The sequence below is a fragment of the Amborella trichopoda genome, chromosome 3, assembly GCF_054954075.1.
Source record: "Amborella trichopoda isolate Santa Cruz 75 chromosome 3, AtrichopodaSantaCruz75HAP2 v2.0, whole genome shotgun sequence".
NCBI classification, from domain to species: domain Eukaryota; kingdom Viridiplantae; phylum Streptophyta; class Magnoliopsida; order Amborellales; family Amborellaceae; genus Amborella; species Amborella trichopoda.
In genome coordinates this window covers 45,502,794-45,520,089 of record NC_142338.1, presented here as the reverse complement: position 1 = coordinate 45,520,089, position 17,296 = coordinate 45,502,794, and the positions used below count along the sequence as shown (strand labels likewise).

At 34.6% G+C, this 17,296-nt stretch overlaps 1 protein-coding gene across 1 annotated transcript; it reads right to left on the bottom strand.

Annotated features, from left to right (window-relative positions):
* Positions 1 to 832: 832 nt before the first annotated feature.
* Positions 833 to 3,844, bottom strand: LOC18443935 (putative polyamine transporter At1g31830). Its single transcript, XM_006854115.4, has 2 exons — positions 3,480 to 3,844; positions 833 to 2,669 (listed from the first exon to the last, which is right to left on the bottom strand). Exons 1-2 carry the CDS (start codon positions 3,498 to 3,500, stop codon positions 1,221 to 1,223), a joined length of 1,470 nt encoding a protein of 489 aa, XP_006854177.3. The 5' UTR covers positions 3,501 to 3,844; the 3' UTR covers positions 833 to 1,220.
* Positions 3,845 to 17,296: the final 13,452 nt, after the last annotated feature.

Here is a 17,296-nt window from a genome sequence, read left to right as displayed (position 1 = left end):
ACAAAACAGCGATTTTCATAAGAAAAACACCGAGATCTCATGTCCAAAATCAAACAGTCTTAATGCGTAACAAGGGTGCTTGTTCCATTTTTCTTTTTCTTTTTTTATGTACTTTATATTGGTAGGTAGGTTGAATAAGTCACAACCCCAAAATTATTGTCCTAAAAGTACTCCTAGCTAGGGCATTTGAAAATACCCCTAAAATCACTGGAGTTAGAAATATCAGAAATTTTTTTTTTTGACTCGAATGGAATTATCTGTGCTCTCACTTAGAAGAAAAAGGTATAGCAAGCAATAACACAACATTATCTTGGATTCATGCCAACAAATTAGTGCATAAACATGGATCCAAGCGCCTATCTATCTAATATGTGCTTTCTTAAGAGATTAAATCTTAAGAGATTAAACTTCAGCTATTTTACCAACATATACTAATTAAATTCTCAGAAACCCAATATAGGACCAGCATGCACCATGCAGTATTGCTAAAACTTCAAACAAATCAATGTAGCCTATCAAAGTAATGCACAATTGTACCTGGTAAGTGACAATATTTAAGTACTAAAAACACATTACACCACCACAACCATAACTTCAATAAATATTTGCTATTTGCTACGTCTGATAGCAGTGCCACGATAGATAGCAGTGCCTCGATAGATGAGGTGCCCAACTCGTACAAATATCCACCACGCGAGGGACAACCAAGACCACATGTGTAAACACCAAACAATCCTACAATTATTACAAGTAGTAAGTGTCATTTCTTTACAGCTTCAAACCTTCATGAGTATCAATTTTTGTATGATAGTGTGCATGGTGAAGCCTATGATGAAGATGGCAATCACACAATCCATGTATTCCAACTTCATTTTGTTACATATATAATGCAGTACCTGAAAGCCACCCACAAGGACATTCACACTGAATTTCCTAAAACCCTTCCCTAACACATTTCCTCTTAACAAAACACAACCAATCTCCAATAACAACGACTCAGGACAGAAAGTAAACTAAGTTAACATAATGGTCCAACCAAAACAAGATATTTATAAAATTGGAGTCTCCATTATTCTTAAACATGGCTGGTTGGATGAGAAACTAGCTAGGCATGAAAATCCTTATTAGAAACAAAGCAGCAAAACACATAGACATGCTCATGTCATCCCACTTCAAACAACTCTAGTCCTTGTTTCCCATGCCCAGAAGAAGACCCAAACTCAAATTACTGGTTCACTAGAATCATGCCTACTTTCTTGAAGATCTGGGAGGTCAGAGCAGATAGAGAATCTCACGAGTTGTTTCTTTTTTATGTAGCCAATAAGCAGATACAAGATGAAGCCAAACATCACAGCCGCCAAGCTTATAGCCATGACCTTGAGAGAAGCAACTGCTAAAACCACACATATTAAAGCCGTAGGAGGAATGCACATCAAAATGGAACCAACAGTTCCAAAAGGCACCTTATAAGGTCGTGAAGCGGTTGGGTTTTGTATTCTCAGCCGAATGAAAGCCACAAACTCCAAAATCATACCAAAACAATATAGGTAATTCTCAGCTGCAACAATCTCTTGAAAGCTCAACCAAGATAATAAAACCACCCCAGATGCTGAAAACAAAATCCCGATCGATGGGGTTCCATAACGTGACCTCTTTGCAAAGAATTCAGGCAACATTCCCCTCTCAGCCATCCCTAACAGCTGAAAAGAATCACTGCTCATCTCTGCAACAAACATTCCCATGTTTGATAAGGCAGCGGCCGCTTCCATCCACCACCTTAACCAGACACCACCAAGAATCTTTGCCAAATCGGCAAAATATCCATCACTCCACACCTCTCTATCAAGCTTCACAGCTCCAATTCCAGTCAAAAGAGGCACAAAATACCCCGAAACAACCAAAATCAAGGCATAAAAAAGCGCTTTGGGCAAGGTTCTCCTTGGGTTCTCAACCTCACCCGCAAGTGTGCTAATGGAGTCCCAATAATTCAAGTTCCAAAACAGAGTATTCAGGTACAAATTCCAATCCACATTCCTCATATCAACCACAAACCATCTCGACATGTCCAGTCTTGGTAAGGCCAATAAACTCATAACAACAAAAGGAAGCAATGAAAACACACCTAATGAAACAGCAGTCCATCCTACAATGTGCAAACCCCTGTAATTCATATATGTGAGTGCAACCGTCAAAAGAAAAGCAGTAACAGCTCTAGGATAACCTTCACCAAGAACTGGAACTGCTGATTTTAAGTAGTCCAAGAACAAAACTGGGTACAAAGCATTGTCAATGACCCCACTTAGCCATTTCATCCACCCTTGTTGAAAACCCCAAAATGGGCCCAAGGCCGATGAAACCCAAACAACATAACCCCCATTTTCAGGGAACATGGTGCCCATTTCAGCAGTGATCAAAGCTTCTGGAATGCTCCATATAACAGGAAAAACCAGGAAGCCAAGAAGGGCTAAAAGAGGGCCTCCGGCTTGTACACTATCTTCTACCCCAAATGGCCCACCAGACACCTCATAATATATGAGGAAAATTAGAGGCAGAACCGAAACTTTCTTGTACTTGTCTAGCCTAGGCGCATCTCCAATGAATTCCTGATAATATGAAGTAGTGGCTTCCCCCATTGGAAGAAAATTCTGGTTTTTAGAACTCTTCAGTCTCTGTTGTAACACAAATATATACCCAAGTAGGTATAAAGAGTTCAATTCACAATCATACTACTTTTATTTATGAATTTTCTTGTTATCATCATGCACATTAAACTTTTAATCATAAAATTGAGAAAGGACAACGAAGAAGAAAACAATAAATGGTAAACAATTTTAAGGGGAAAACGGCCTATTTACACTGTTCCCACTGTTAACATAACTTAGAAACATGAACAAAAACAAAAATACAAATCCAAGTAGGAATCACAGTTGGTTTGGTAACAGTTTATCATCTATTTTCCCTAATATAACCAGGGAAAAGTAAAGGGGCAAGAAATTTACATACCCAAAACAGAACAGAAAGAACAAGTAGAATACTACTATACACCTCGCGAAATGGCAGAAAAATAAAGAAATGCAAGGGAAAATAAATGGAATCAAGTTTTAGCACTCGGGGAGAGAAAATAATTTAATAAGTAAAGGAAAATTTCCTCAAAAAGAAAAAAAACAAAGGATATATGTAAATTAATCTATCAAAACTCCTATTTTTGACAATGCAGAAGCTTACCATAACCAGGACAAAAAACAAAAAAAATAAATTTATACACAGCTTGAATTTCCATAGAAAGAGGTAAAAAATCAGTTACAAAGATCCAAAGCCCCATGGCTACATGCACAATCATCAAAGGCACGGATCCAATTATTCAACACCTGGTACACGTTACTATTTATGGAAAAAAATTAATATAAAGAAACAATAATAAAAAAACCCAATAAAATAAAAAGTTCCAAGTAAATTTGTGACAGAGAAGCCATTAATACCTGATAAAGCAACTTGTTCATCTGAAAGAGAGACCATTAACATGTGGCATTGGGATTCTCAAACAACCCATGGCATTTTCATCACAAACATCCAGGCTTCTGAGCTTGAAATTCATGCACCCCACAAAAAGAGAGAGAGAGAGAGAGAGATTATCTTTCTAGAGAATAGATTAGGGCATTTACTGCTGCTTCTCGTAAATAAGGGACACCCGAATGAGTAGAAGCCACACATATTGGGTCTTGGGGCTGAGTCCCATGGCACTGATGCAGAGGAAGAGAGAGAGAGAGAGAGAGAGAGTTAGGGCACTTCTGGTTTAGAGAGAGAAAGTTTGGGCACTTGTTGCAATCTACCCAGATGAGGTGACAGACACTCAACTGAAGGGTTTGGGGTTAAGTGCCTTTCTTGGGTGGATTGTTTGTTCAGAGTGATTAATTAGAGAGAGAACTTTGAAATTCAGATTTTTCAACTACAAACATGAGAGATTATTGCATATATAAACAACCCTGGATACTGAAATTAGTGGGGAATATATGCCCCTCCACTTGGATTGGATGGCGACGTAGGCCGTAGGCGCACCACTATATTGCGCTGCTTTTTCTTTTTCCTGCTTTTTGTATAAGTGGATTTGGACCTTCATATTTGAGGGAAAATGATTTCTCTCAGTTTGATTTATCAAAAACTATATCTAGAAAATAATTGTTAAATATCCCACGCAAAGCAAAGTGCATGGCCTACTCACGTGTGACGTTAAATATGCCTAATTATATATATATATATATAAATAAAGAAGCACTACGACTTTTTCAGGAAATACCGTCCTGGCGGGTTCAAACAGTATTTATTTTCGTCTTATCAAGTTTTAAACATTTTTCTATTAAAAAAATATGCAAATAGATCATTTACCAAGGTTGCAATCACTATTATCCATTGCAACTCAACTCTTGTGGTTGTGAATGTATTGTAGATTAGACTCAAAAGTTTAAAAAGAAGTTCTTGAACTTTGTTGAGCCATCCAATTTGATATTTAATAGCTTGGAGCAATTGTCACATGGTGATAATAAAAATAAATAGTCTCATAGTATACAATTTAAAATTTGTTTTCTCATCTTTTCAAAAATTCCAAATTTTTACAATTTTTTTTTTTAAAATCTAGATCTATAACTATTTTGTCTTTTTTTTTTTTTTTTTGATCTAAATGCCCTATGATTTATCACATACTTATCAAGTCCATGATGATCTAAAGCTGATAGCCCTCTTAGAGGTGTAATGTACCCTTGGTACATCACGGCTTTGCTAGGGCTGTGATGCTTGATGATGAGAGCCTCATGACTCTCGAGTCTTGATGCTCTTTGGTGGTTTGCACCCTATTGTCCAAGTGAGCATCACTACTCTTTTAGGACCGTGATGTTCTCTTGTGCATTGAAAGACCATCAGGTTCTATTAAGACTTTGTGGGTTTATGAATGAGTCCTTCAACAATAATGGTCTTATTATGACCATGATGGTCTTTTTAGGGGTCTGGGCATCAATAAAGATTGGGGTGAGAGGTCCTCGGATCCTATTAGATCTGTGACGAGCATATCATGCAAAGTAAAAAAAACGCAAACTATGATGTTATGGATATGGATGTCGTTCTAAAAAATTTTGGATATTTTTATTTAAGGGTGCGGTTTGTATAGAGCCAAAGCTCTAAACAATCAAAGTAGAGCGCACCTTCAAATAGTGTAAAGAAATGTGATTTTAATACTAGAAGTCTTTGTGATAGCCTTAAAATATATTTTTATATCTAATTATAAAAATTTAAAGCTTAAAAAATAGTGTAGATCTATGAAAATCTTGAAAATTGACTGTCCAAAAATGCATTACAAGATGCACTATTTTCATAACTTGAAATCCATTTTTTCTCTCATGTTGATGCATATTGAAATCGAGATGATCAATTTGAAAATATTTGGGCATCAAAACAACCTCTTCTAGCGAAAATTTTTGGGTGCATCCTAATTTGATTGTTTAGAGCCCGACACTTATATAAACTTCCATAAAGTTTTTATTATAAAATCTAAGCTCATGAAAAGTTTTCAAACAAGAAAGAGGGATAGAAAAAGAACTTGGGGAAGTAGCAATTCGGACAACCGACCCACTTCTTGGATGGGGGATATTAAATGAGTCTTGTTATTGACAAAGTGGAATTAAATTTTAATTAAGTACTTATTCTAAGTAACTAAGCAACATACCCATTTAATACCCCATTGGCGGCACAACTGATCGACTTCTTGAATTAGGGGTATCTAATAATTCTTGTTATTCACAATGTGGAGTATTAATTATCTGATAAGTGCCTGTGTATGTCAAATGCGAGGGATAGAGTTATGTGGACATTGATATGTGTGCGAGTGCTTATAAAGCCAAAAGTGTTGAAAGCGTTTGATGCAAGAAGAGGGGAATGAAATAAACTAAGAAAAATTGTTTCATGGGCTGGATCGCATTTCTATATATATGCGGTCTAGAAGTATAAAGCATCCATTTTATTCTAAAGATGGATGCAAATATATGGTCCATAAAAAACCAAGTGAAACTAACGGTCCAAATGTTTCTTAATAGAATTAGTATTTTTTAATTTTAAAATTTATTTATTCTATCATATTCACGATCTCCATGTTAGATAATACATATCCTTAAAAATTAAGGTAAAAAATCCATCCAAAAAATAGATTTATTCAAAGGCTCGCATTTCTACATGTGCGGGCTTGGCCTGCATGCTAACTGCATCCATAAATTAAATCAAAGAAATGGATGGAAAAGAAGGGTGAGGGAATATGTTCCATTTTGGTGTCTCCATAGCATCTACCCGGATTTAACACTCTTTTTAGTTTTGGAAAGGAGTCTACCCTAAAAATATATTTTCACAAGACCCAATATTTTTTTTTCCCCCTCTTTTGTTTCTTCTCCAGTAGTTACATTTTTACATAAAAAAATTCTTAAATCTAACTTATTCCTTGATCAATATTAAACCATCATCCTTCATCTTTTAAATTAAACTTTCAACTCTATCCCTCTATTTTTTACAACTAAAATATAATTAAAAAATATGTAAACACCCTAATTTAAATAAACAAAAGGCTACATAACCTAAAAACCTAATTTTAGGTTCTAAAAATAAATAAATTTTTTTAACAGCCATTATATCATTATCCAAAGTTAAGAGAAGCTCAACCTCAAGCTTGTAATGTTTATTGCATCCTTCAAAGCTACTTGAATAGTTGGTAATGAATTCCCACTATTTGTCTAGGGATTTTGTTTTCGTCAATCACCCAATTAAGCAAGTACTTAATAGGAAACATGTAGTGGAAGTTGGTGATGTCGAAGATAATTTTGGTTTATCTTCCAAATTCCTCATGAAATTGGGAAGGTCAACTTTAACACGTAGGCATTCCTTATGTCATGGTTTTTGTCACAAAATTTACTTATTATGTATGGAATCGGCCCCTAGAGTTGTTTGTGATGCTCGACTCATCCCTTAACTTAGATTTGGCACTGGAGTAATGGGATTGCAACCACAATCTTGTCTGCGATAGATACTTTCTGGTTATAGTAGCTGCTGGTTATTTTGTTGATCTCTACTCAAAGTTCATCAATATCTCCTCAAGGTTCACCAATATGTTCTCATACACCTTTCATGTCTTGATTTATATCCTTATTTTTAAATTTTCTGTTCCACAATATTTATGATTTATAGCAATATGTCCTCGCTTGAAAGATCGGGATTTGACAGCTTTGTTATAGACTTCTAAAACTATGATATCAATTGATGCCTGAAAAGAGGAAAGAAAATAAACTAAACTAGAAAAATAAAAATATAAAAGAAAAGTAAAAGAATATATCATTTCTCAGAGTTGAGTGGCCCAAAGTTGAGAGATTTGACCTCTTTCAAGGTGTGTAAGGGAATCACCCCGAACATATCTTTTCACAACTCCCATACAATTTTTGATTTTTTTTCTCTTCATATTCTTTTTGTTTGATAGCTATATATTTATAGAAGAAATATTTAATCCTAACTTTCTCATTAATAAGTTCTAATCAATATTAAATCTTAACCTTTCACCTTTTAAAAATTATACTTCCAACTCTATCCCTTAATTCTAATATTTAAAAAAAGTACATAAAAAAACCTATTACATCAGTATTTAATTCTAAAAAATTGAAATGACTGCACATAATGGGTCATTTATCACTTATAAATAAAATATGGTGAACCGCCTTTTTTACTATTAAAATTTAAACTTTCAAAACCAATTTTTTTAAGAAAAAAGCTTATATAAAATCGAGGCTCTAAACAATCAAATTAGAACGCACCTGAAAATTTTTACTAGAAGAGGTTTTTTTGATGAACAAATACCATCAAATTGATCATCTCAACATCAAGATGCATGGACATGAGAAAAAAAATGGATTTCAAGTTTTAGAAATAGTGCATATTGTAATGCATTTCTGGACCGTCAATTTTTAAGATTTTCAAGTTTTCATAGATTTGTTCAAGCTACACTATTTTTGAAGCTTAAAATTTATAATTAGAGATGAAAATATATTTTAAAAAAGATTTTCAGTATTGAAACCATATTTTCTCTACACCATTTGAAAGCGCGTTCCACTTTGATTGTTTAGAGCCTCGGCTGTATACAAACCTCACCCTTTTTTTTAATGGACGGTTTGAAGATATTTCGAACTAATGCTCTGCAAGTGTGATGGCCATTTGAAGGCTATATTCAAGTAGTCCAAACTCTTAGGTCTTTTGGGTTTCATCCAATATTCAAACTACTTTCTATTAATATTTTTAGTATATAAAATGATTTTGTGAGCAGACGGTCTATCGAATAATATCGGCCAGACAACTCATACTCAATTTGGGTGTATTCAATAGCCAGATTGTGTAGATATTTTTTCAATTTTATTTTTTTCTATAAATTTTTTAGAGCTGAAATTTTATGAAAACATGGGTGAAACCTAAATACAGAAAAAAAATATGAAAAGTATTACAAAAAAATAAAAAATTCTCCTCTATAAGTAAATGTGGGTGGCCCTTCAATTGTTAAATCTATGCAATTTGACCTATGTTGTAGCGTAGGCTAGCCAGCCCATGATAAAACCATTTAATTTTAGTATAAGGAGGTTATAATCTATCTTGGTCATTTGATGTGAAAATGGGTAATGGAGGCGCCCCATTGATTAAGCTTAAAGTTCAATTTTTACACTGATTATAGTGATTTTTTTGTAACAAAAATTAATGGTCTTTTAATTTATTATTTAAAATTGTATGGTTTGATTCGTTGTAAATTCACATAATGGGCTCCTTAGTGTATCTAAAAATGGAAAAATGAAATGACAAGAGCTTACCAAACTTTTTCAAACCCTAAGTCCAAGTCCATGGTACAAGCGACATGCTTCGTAATGAGAATTGACACCACTACCACTAGCACCAACAATACAAGCCAAGAAGACAAATATTGTTGTATGATGTCAAATCACACGAGAGCTTTTGGTTTCATTTATTATCTTTTTGAAATCCGAGCATTAAATGTAAAAAAGGTGTGGTTTTCATAAGGTTGCAACTAATGGTTTAAAAAACGGATCGGTGACCTCAATTGAGCATCTCAAAAACCGATTTGAATCGACGATCCGGATTGAGAATCGGTCAGAATAAAGCTTCAAAAAAATCCGAAAAAATTATTAAAATTCATTATAAATATTTTTTTTAGGAATTCAATAAGAAATGAGGGTACTCCATTAAGAATTTTCACTTCTTTGCATGAATATGCGAATATTAATATGTTTTTTCCCTACATGAACTACTATTTATCATTTAATTTACATCACACAAAAGGATAAACATAGAATTACCATGAAATAAGTATATCAACATACATGAACTACAATAAAGCATACAATTAGTAACATTCGATCTAAAAATAAAATAACAGACGACGTCGTTCTTCTTCTTGGTCACGCTGGTGCCATTGATTGAATTCGTTTGACAATTCATTGACTCGATCTAAAAACGAATCATCAATATTAGTAGGCATCTGACTATACCCAAATCCCTGAGTGTTAGTGTTTTGTTGTGTTTCCAATTCAAAATCCCTGAAGCTTGTCTATCCTTCATGCTCACTTACACTGTCGTGCTCATCCCTACACTGTTGTTGTTGGGACTCGATATGTGAATAATATGGCTGGGATAGGGTGGCCTCAGAATCATCATCTCTCTCATTTTCCCTTAGACTCCCTTCACATTCTCCCTCATTAGGTGCAATATCACCGACATCTCCGACGAATTGTGGATACGTTGGCTGGCTGCTTCCTCTTTCATGCTGCTCATCACCTTCTTCAAGATCTTCCTCACCGATAGCCTCAAGGAACGCTCTCTTGTGTAACACTGGCTCCTCCTCTTCTACTACCGATTAGTCTGCTGTATGTGTGACAAATATTGTGTCTAAGTCTATCAGCCCATATTCTTCAAGCTTCCTTTCTATTTGTCGCTATCGGAGGTTTAAGTTATAATGAACGTAGACTAGTTTATGAAGCTTCTCCAAAGCGAGTCGATTTCTCTTTATAGTGTGCAACCATTGGAACGCACTCCAGTTGCGCTCACAGCCAGTAGCAGAACATGTCCGGGATAGCACCTTGATTGCTATCCTCTTTAGGTGAGGTGCATCAGTACCATATATCTTCCACCATTCAGCTGGATTAAAATGCAAAAAACATTTTAAGGGCAAGAAAAATTCATATGATTAAATATATGAATGAACAAAATATTGGCGAGGGGATAACCTGGATCCATCTTAGTTCGAGAATTCTTAGCAAGTCTAGTTCTGAAGGATCTTATAGCATCCCTATACATAACAAGCTAAAACAAACATATTTCGTTTTAGTGCATTATTCCTCACAAATATAACAACTCAATGACGTTCTTACCCAAACATTGAATAATATCTCTTGTATTGCTGCTACTTGGTTTCGATGGCTTCTCTCCAACCTTACAATAATGTATCTGACTCCTTCCATAATATTGTGGGGATGTTCAGGTGTCAAATAGAAAAATTTTGAGTTGAAGTAATAACCTAGAAAATATATAGATAGAAAAATATCATTTACAATTTGATAAAAAAATTATTTAAAATGAAACATTCTAATGATATAAATATTTATTTACCAGCATAATGAATTGGACGTCCAAATTTGGTGTTCCACATCCTTTCTATAATCTCGATCACTTTGTTAGCAAAACTACACTTCTCCCCAATAGCTGATTTCGCCCTCTCGATACCTTCATAAAGGATGCCCATGGTAGCTTTCTTGTCAGCATCCAGCATTCTTAACACCGTGACCAAAGGGGCAGTGGCCTATACAATACTGGAACATCGAGACCAAAACCTCTTATTTGAGACTATGCCGTCCACTTTTATACCGGCACTGGACTTTGAGAGGCGGTCATTTAACCACTCTTCACAGGTAAACAATCTCTTTATTGCATATTCAGATTCTCGAATAGAGTCCACAGCTAAGTAATCGGTCGCAAAGCGGGTTATGACAGGCCTGATTATCACTTTTTTCTTAGAGTGCTCTCTAAACAGAAATAAAATTTTAGAGTGGTTGTATGTAAATCTCGACACCAACCTTGCTTCCTCTAGAGTCTCCTTCACAATTTTAATCTCACTGAACTCCTCTAACATAATATCGATGTTGTGTGCAGCACACGGGATCCTTACTAGATGCTTCCTTTTATCCATCAACTTGCTGCCCGTAGAACACATGCACGCGCATTGTCCGTAATAAACTGGACTACATGCTTATCTCCTACCTCCTCTACTCTCTGATTATATAGTTGTACGTAGAAGTTTGCATCATTCTTCGTCCCTGATACGTCTTTGCTAGACAAAAAAGCTGTACCTTTTGAAAAATAGGCCAAGAAGTTTAAAAACTTCTTTTTGCTAACTTTATTCAACCAACCACCACTCATGAGAGTAATGACTGTCCTTGGCCAACTCTGTTTATATTCTTCTATCCACTTTGTAACTTCTTCTACCTCATCATATAATATTGGCCCACTGAGCTCATATGCCGTCGGGGGTTTTACCCCAGGCCCGGCTTTCTGGATTGCACTAACCTTAGGTGGAAAATATGGGCTATTGGCTGCATCAAAGGGAATCCCTTTATCGTAGAACCATTTACCAACATATCTCCCAAACATGTTTTTTGTACCTTTAACCATGCCTTTTAGGGTCATCTGTTGTGACTTAGGCTTTGAGAGAAATGGGTCTATACGACCATGACCTGCAATACTGGCACTCCTAAGTAACCTAAAAACAATTTCTTCAACGTCTAATTCTTCTTGATACATATTGCCACCAACCCCTCCATACATATTTGAGCTGAACTCGCCATACATGCTCGAGCTGGGCCCGCCATGCATGTCTGAGCTAGGCCCACCATGCATGCTCATGTCATAACCACCAGGCATTCTAAACTCGCGTTCCCTCTGGTATGTTTCATACAAACTCATTCTTGTGGCCATCTCCAAGTCATTATTATATTACTCTTCTAGATCATTCCCGCTTGATGGCGTATATAAACTAGCTATCTCCTCGTCCATCCTTTGCCTTGTAATTTTTTTTCTTTTGGTAGCCTTGAGAAATGCCGCCATCTGCTTTCTTATATTATTAGGGATACTATTACACGTAGAAACATCTCTCTTAATCCCTGCCAAGTATTGCTTGAACCTATATACCCCACTACTTATCACTCTTTGGCAGTAATTACAAATAATTTTATCTTTTTTGTTGGGATGAAGTCTAACCCCATGTTGCCGTGCAGGGTCTTCTGCAGATCTTGCCATGATTCAACTTTAAAATGTAAAAGGTTAAAAATTAACCTGACAGTTGAACATGAAAAATAATCACCATGTGTAGTGATAATATGTAGGGGTAGTTCATGAAATTATATTTGTTAGTTAATGCAAAATACTTTTATTGACAAAAATATTTTAATTCCTACTGGGAAAAATAATTTATTCATGCAACATTATAGATAAAAATAGCCTATATCAGCTACTACATAAAGAACAATAAATTTATATTGATATAGTATCAATAAAAAATATATTTACGATGGTATAGTAATTCACAATGCCAATACATATGGACTTGTCACAAATCTTCATTTCGACAAATATGAATTAGTTCCTACTGAGAAAAAAAAAATATTTATGCAACATTATAGATAAAAAAAAGTCTGTATAAGTCACACATGCCAAATATTCTTACATCTCAATTACAAATATGCAAGATAATATAATAAAAAAAGCAAGCTCCAAACATGCCTACAACTCAATTATCAAGAACATACATTTTTTGCATTAAAAATTTAAAAATACTTTTTTAATGCAAAACCGCATTAAAAATATAATACAGTTTAACAACATGTATTTGCTAATATATTTTTTTGCATTAACAACAAATTAAAAAATACAGTTTTGCATTAAAAATATAATAACATGTATTTTTTTGCATAAATAATCTATCAACATGCAATTTTTTGAACTAGAAATTTAATAATAAAAATTAAAAATATTGTTTAATTCTTTATGATACTCAAAAACAATTTTTCAAAAAATCACGATTTCTCAAAAAAATTGATCATGAATAATAAAAAAAAAAAACCCAGTTCTTCACAGACCAACCTAACATCAGTCATTTCAACTAAAAAATCCACCTCAAATCGAATAATTTACATCAAATTTAATACATATTTTAATAAACAACACTATAAGGAATCAAAGCCCTATAATATTAACACATTATTATCAAAACATTAAATAAAATCGATTAAATTGAGGAAAAAAAAAAAAACGCAGTTTTTCACAGACATCAGTCATTCAATCTCAAAAATCAATCTCAAATTAAATAAATCAGATAAAATTGAATACCTGAGATGATAAACAACATTATAACGAATCAAAACCCTATAAATTTAACACATTCTTTGTAAAATATTTACTGAAATTGTGAAAATGGCGGAAAAAAAAAAAAAAAAAACATTGCATTGTTTTTTTAATAGACATCACTCTTATTTTCTATAAAATCCAATTCAAATTTGAATAAATATAATCAAATTGAATATATCTAATGATAAACAACACTACAAAGAATCAAAACCCTATAAATTTAATACATGATTTGTAAAATATTGACTGGATTTGATCGCATGGCGGAAAAAAAAAAAAAAAACTGAGTTTTTACCTGTTCTTCGTGCATCCGTGCCTTCAAACTCAAAATTGATATGTATTCCTCCAAGATAATCACAAATTATGAACACAAAATTCTGCCCAACACTCTTACAATCACTCAGCCTGAAATTTTACAAAAAATGAAGCTTTATTTCGATTGAAATCACTGAAATGGCGGAAACCCTAAATCTCACTCTTCGATCCAAATTTTTTGATAAAAAAAAGGTGGTTTTAATTCGTTTTATTGAGTGAAAATGATTCAAAATTTGAATTAAAGCCTGTAATATTCGTTCATAAGGCTGAAAATGTTGAAAATCGATCACAAAATGCCAAAAAAAATCGAAATCCCGTGAAGAACACTGTGCAGCCTGTGTTCTTCCGGGTGACTCGGTATGACTCGGACGGAATCGCGAGTCTACTATTGGGAATCGCCCAGTTCTCTCTGGACACGGGCGATTCTCGTTTTATGTGCTGAATGGGCGCGTCCTGTAGCGATTCCCGAGTCGAACCGGGCGAGTCCGGCTCGACTCGGCAATTTTTTAAACCCTGGTTGCAACCTTATACAATCTAACTGCACCTTTAAATTTAATCGTAATATATAATTTTGATGTAAAATGTTCTTAAGATTATCTTAAAATTTATTTTTATACCTAATTATAAAATTTTAAATTCAAAAAATGGTCAAAATTTAGTAGATCTATAAACATATGAAAATCTTGAAAATGGACGGTGTAGGTAATATGTTGTAAGATGCATTATTTACGAGATTTAAAATCTTTTTATTTTTCATAGTCATAAATCTTGATATCAAGATGATCAATCACATGGTTTTTCAACATTAAAATAACCTTTTTCGATGGATTTTTGAGATGCATTCATAGTTCTACATTTTAAGGTTGCAACCTTATACAAACGTTTTTCCATGCAAAAACGGGGTTATCTCCTTTTATTTTAGAGAAATACAAAGAGAGAGTAAAATGAAGGAAAAGAAGATAAAGAGCTCACAGTGGGTTTTGTTGGATGCCTTGTTGGTACCTTAACTTCTAGTGAGGGAGTGAGGGTCATCTTATTGGGTTTTTCATGCCCTATTGCAGGCTCTACTTTGTAGGAAGAAAGTTTTTAGTACTAAGTGTAGTAAAATACTATCGTATGTTTAAAAATGATATATTTGTATCGTTTTTCAAGTTCTAAATTAATAAAGAGAGAAATTAGTGGGTTTTAGTCCTGTATTAAAGAGTAGAACATGGAAAAAGTTCTTTTTATATAAGAACATTCTCATGCTTTTTGTTCATTAAACAAATGTGTAAGTGTGGGTGCATATGCGGAATACGTGAAGCATACAATGATTTGTACTAAATTTGATATTGTCCTTCGATATATGAAAAAGACATAAAATGTATATTTGTGCTTTGAAAACTTATAACTAGAAATTGTTGGTTTTGGTGATGACTCATTGAGACTCGAGACTCGAAAGTCCACCATGTTGGGAGGTGAGCTTTGAAGATGTTGATTCGTTGAGACTCGAGACTTGAAAGTCCAACATGTTTGTTGGTCTTGTTGATGTTGACTCATTGAGACTCGAGACTTAAGACTTGAAAGTCTATCACGTTGGGAGGTGATGCCAAATCACTACCCCATATGGTGGGTATTTTTGTCATTAAAAATAAGTTTTTTTAGAGAGAGAAACCTGGAGGCAAAGAGGGTGAACACTTTTGAAGAGAAAAGAAAGCTTGTAGAGAAGATTGGGGGTTGGAAATTGAGGTTTTGCAATAAAACCCTAGCATCACCATTTGAGGCTCATCTTGGGTCATTTTTTCGGCATATCTTCACAGCATCGGTGAATCGAATAAATGAGTCGAAAATATTTTTATAGAGAGAGGCTCATAAAAGAGAGATCTAAAAAGAGAAACCTGGAGGAAAAGAGGGTGAACTCTTTTGTTGAGAAAAGAGAGCTTGTAGAGAAAATTGGGGGTCGGAATTTATTGGGGTTTTGCAACAAAACCCTTGCACCATCATTTGGGGCTCATCTTGGGCCATTTTGTCGGCATTTCTTCGCGGCATCGGTGAATCGAAGAAAGAAATCGATTGTAGGTGGTTTTGTGGTCCCTGGCACCATCATTTGGGGCTTATCTTGGGCCATTTTGTTGGCATTTCTTCGCGGCATCGGTGAATCAAAAAAAAGAGTCGATTGTAAGTGGTTTTGTGGTAGGACGTTCTTTTGTTTGAGCTTTCTTTGAGATTGCATGAGATAACTCTACATAACCTCAATCTTGTAAATTTTTTCTCTTGATAGTGAATATTTTTTTATTGTCTTGCCCGTGGACATAGTCCCATCTTGGGTGAACCACGTATATGTATGTCATTTTCTACTTTCATTTGTATTGTGCTTTGAAGATTTTCTGTATTGCTTGTTTTATAGTTTTATATTTTTCCCAATTGTGTTGCACTTGTTACTACTTCTTGGGCATGTTATTTGAATGTTGAAATCATTGTGGTGGAGTGCTCACCGCATCTAGTGGGATTTGAGATATCCTGATTTGCTCAAAAGCGGTGATTGGGTTATCCCGTTTTTACAACACACCAATGGCTACATTTTTATAATTAGTGTTATCTTGGTTAAGGGATATTGTTGCCTTGTCATCAACTGAAGCTGAGTATGTCGTATTAGTTAAAGCATAGAAGGAGATTACTTGATCAATTTGGGACGAGACAAAGACAATAACTTTTCCATTGTGATAATCATAATGCAATTCATGTAGCTAAGAATACAACATAACACTCATAGACAAAGCATATGAAAGTTCAGTACGACTTCATCCAATTAGCTCTAGAATGTAGAGACTTGCAAATAGATCAAATCCACAACAAGAAGAATGTGGTTGATATGCATACAAAAGTTGTTTCCCCTGGATAAACATCAAATATGTAGAAAGTGTTTGGGGTTGGAGGAGACGTAAACTCGAGAGGATGGGAAATCCTATATTTTGCAATTGTTTTATGGGCTCGATGATTTATCTTTAAGTGTAAGATGTTATGTGTGTGAAGCCAAGTCACATATGTGAGGTTTTGGTTTTCATTTATTTATATTTCACTTTGACTGTTGAATCTTGTTTTCTAGGCCATTGGGTTGCCCCAAATCTAAGGGTTGTAGTGCTTTGAAAGCTCCCATGTAAAAAAAAAGGATTGCTTCGTTTTATTTGAAAGAAGATGAAGAGCTATGGTGGGCTCTGTGGGATACCCTATTTGTACCTTGACTTCTGGTGAGGGAAAGTAAGGGAATAGGTTATCTTGTTAGGTTTACCATGTTGCAAGCTCTCTTTTAGAGAAGGAAAATGTCAAGGGAGAATCTCCTTGGGTGTGTTTGTTACCCAGTTTTGAGCCCTGGTTTAGAGAGAGAAAGTCGATGTCTTTTGGAGGTTTTGAGCTTTTTTTTTTTTTTGATCGAATATGTAAAGCCTCAATATTATTTTCCCATCGACGTAGGTTTCAATTCGTATGTAAGCTATATTAAATTTGGTGCTTTCTTACCGTTGATCCTATA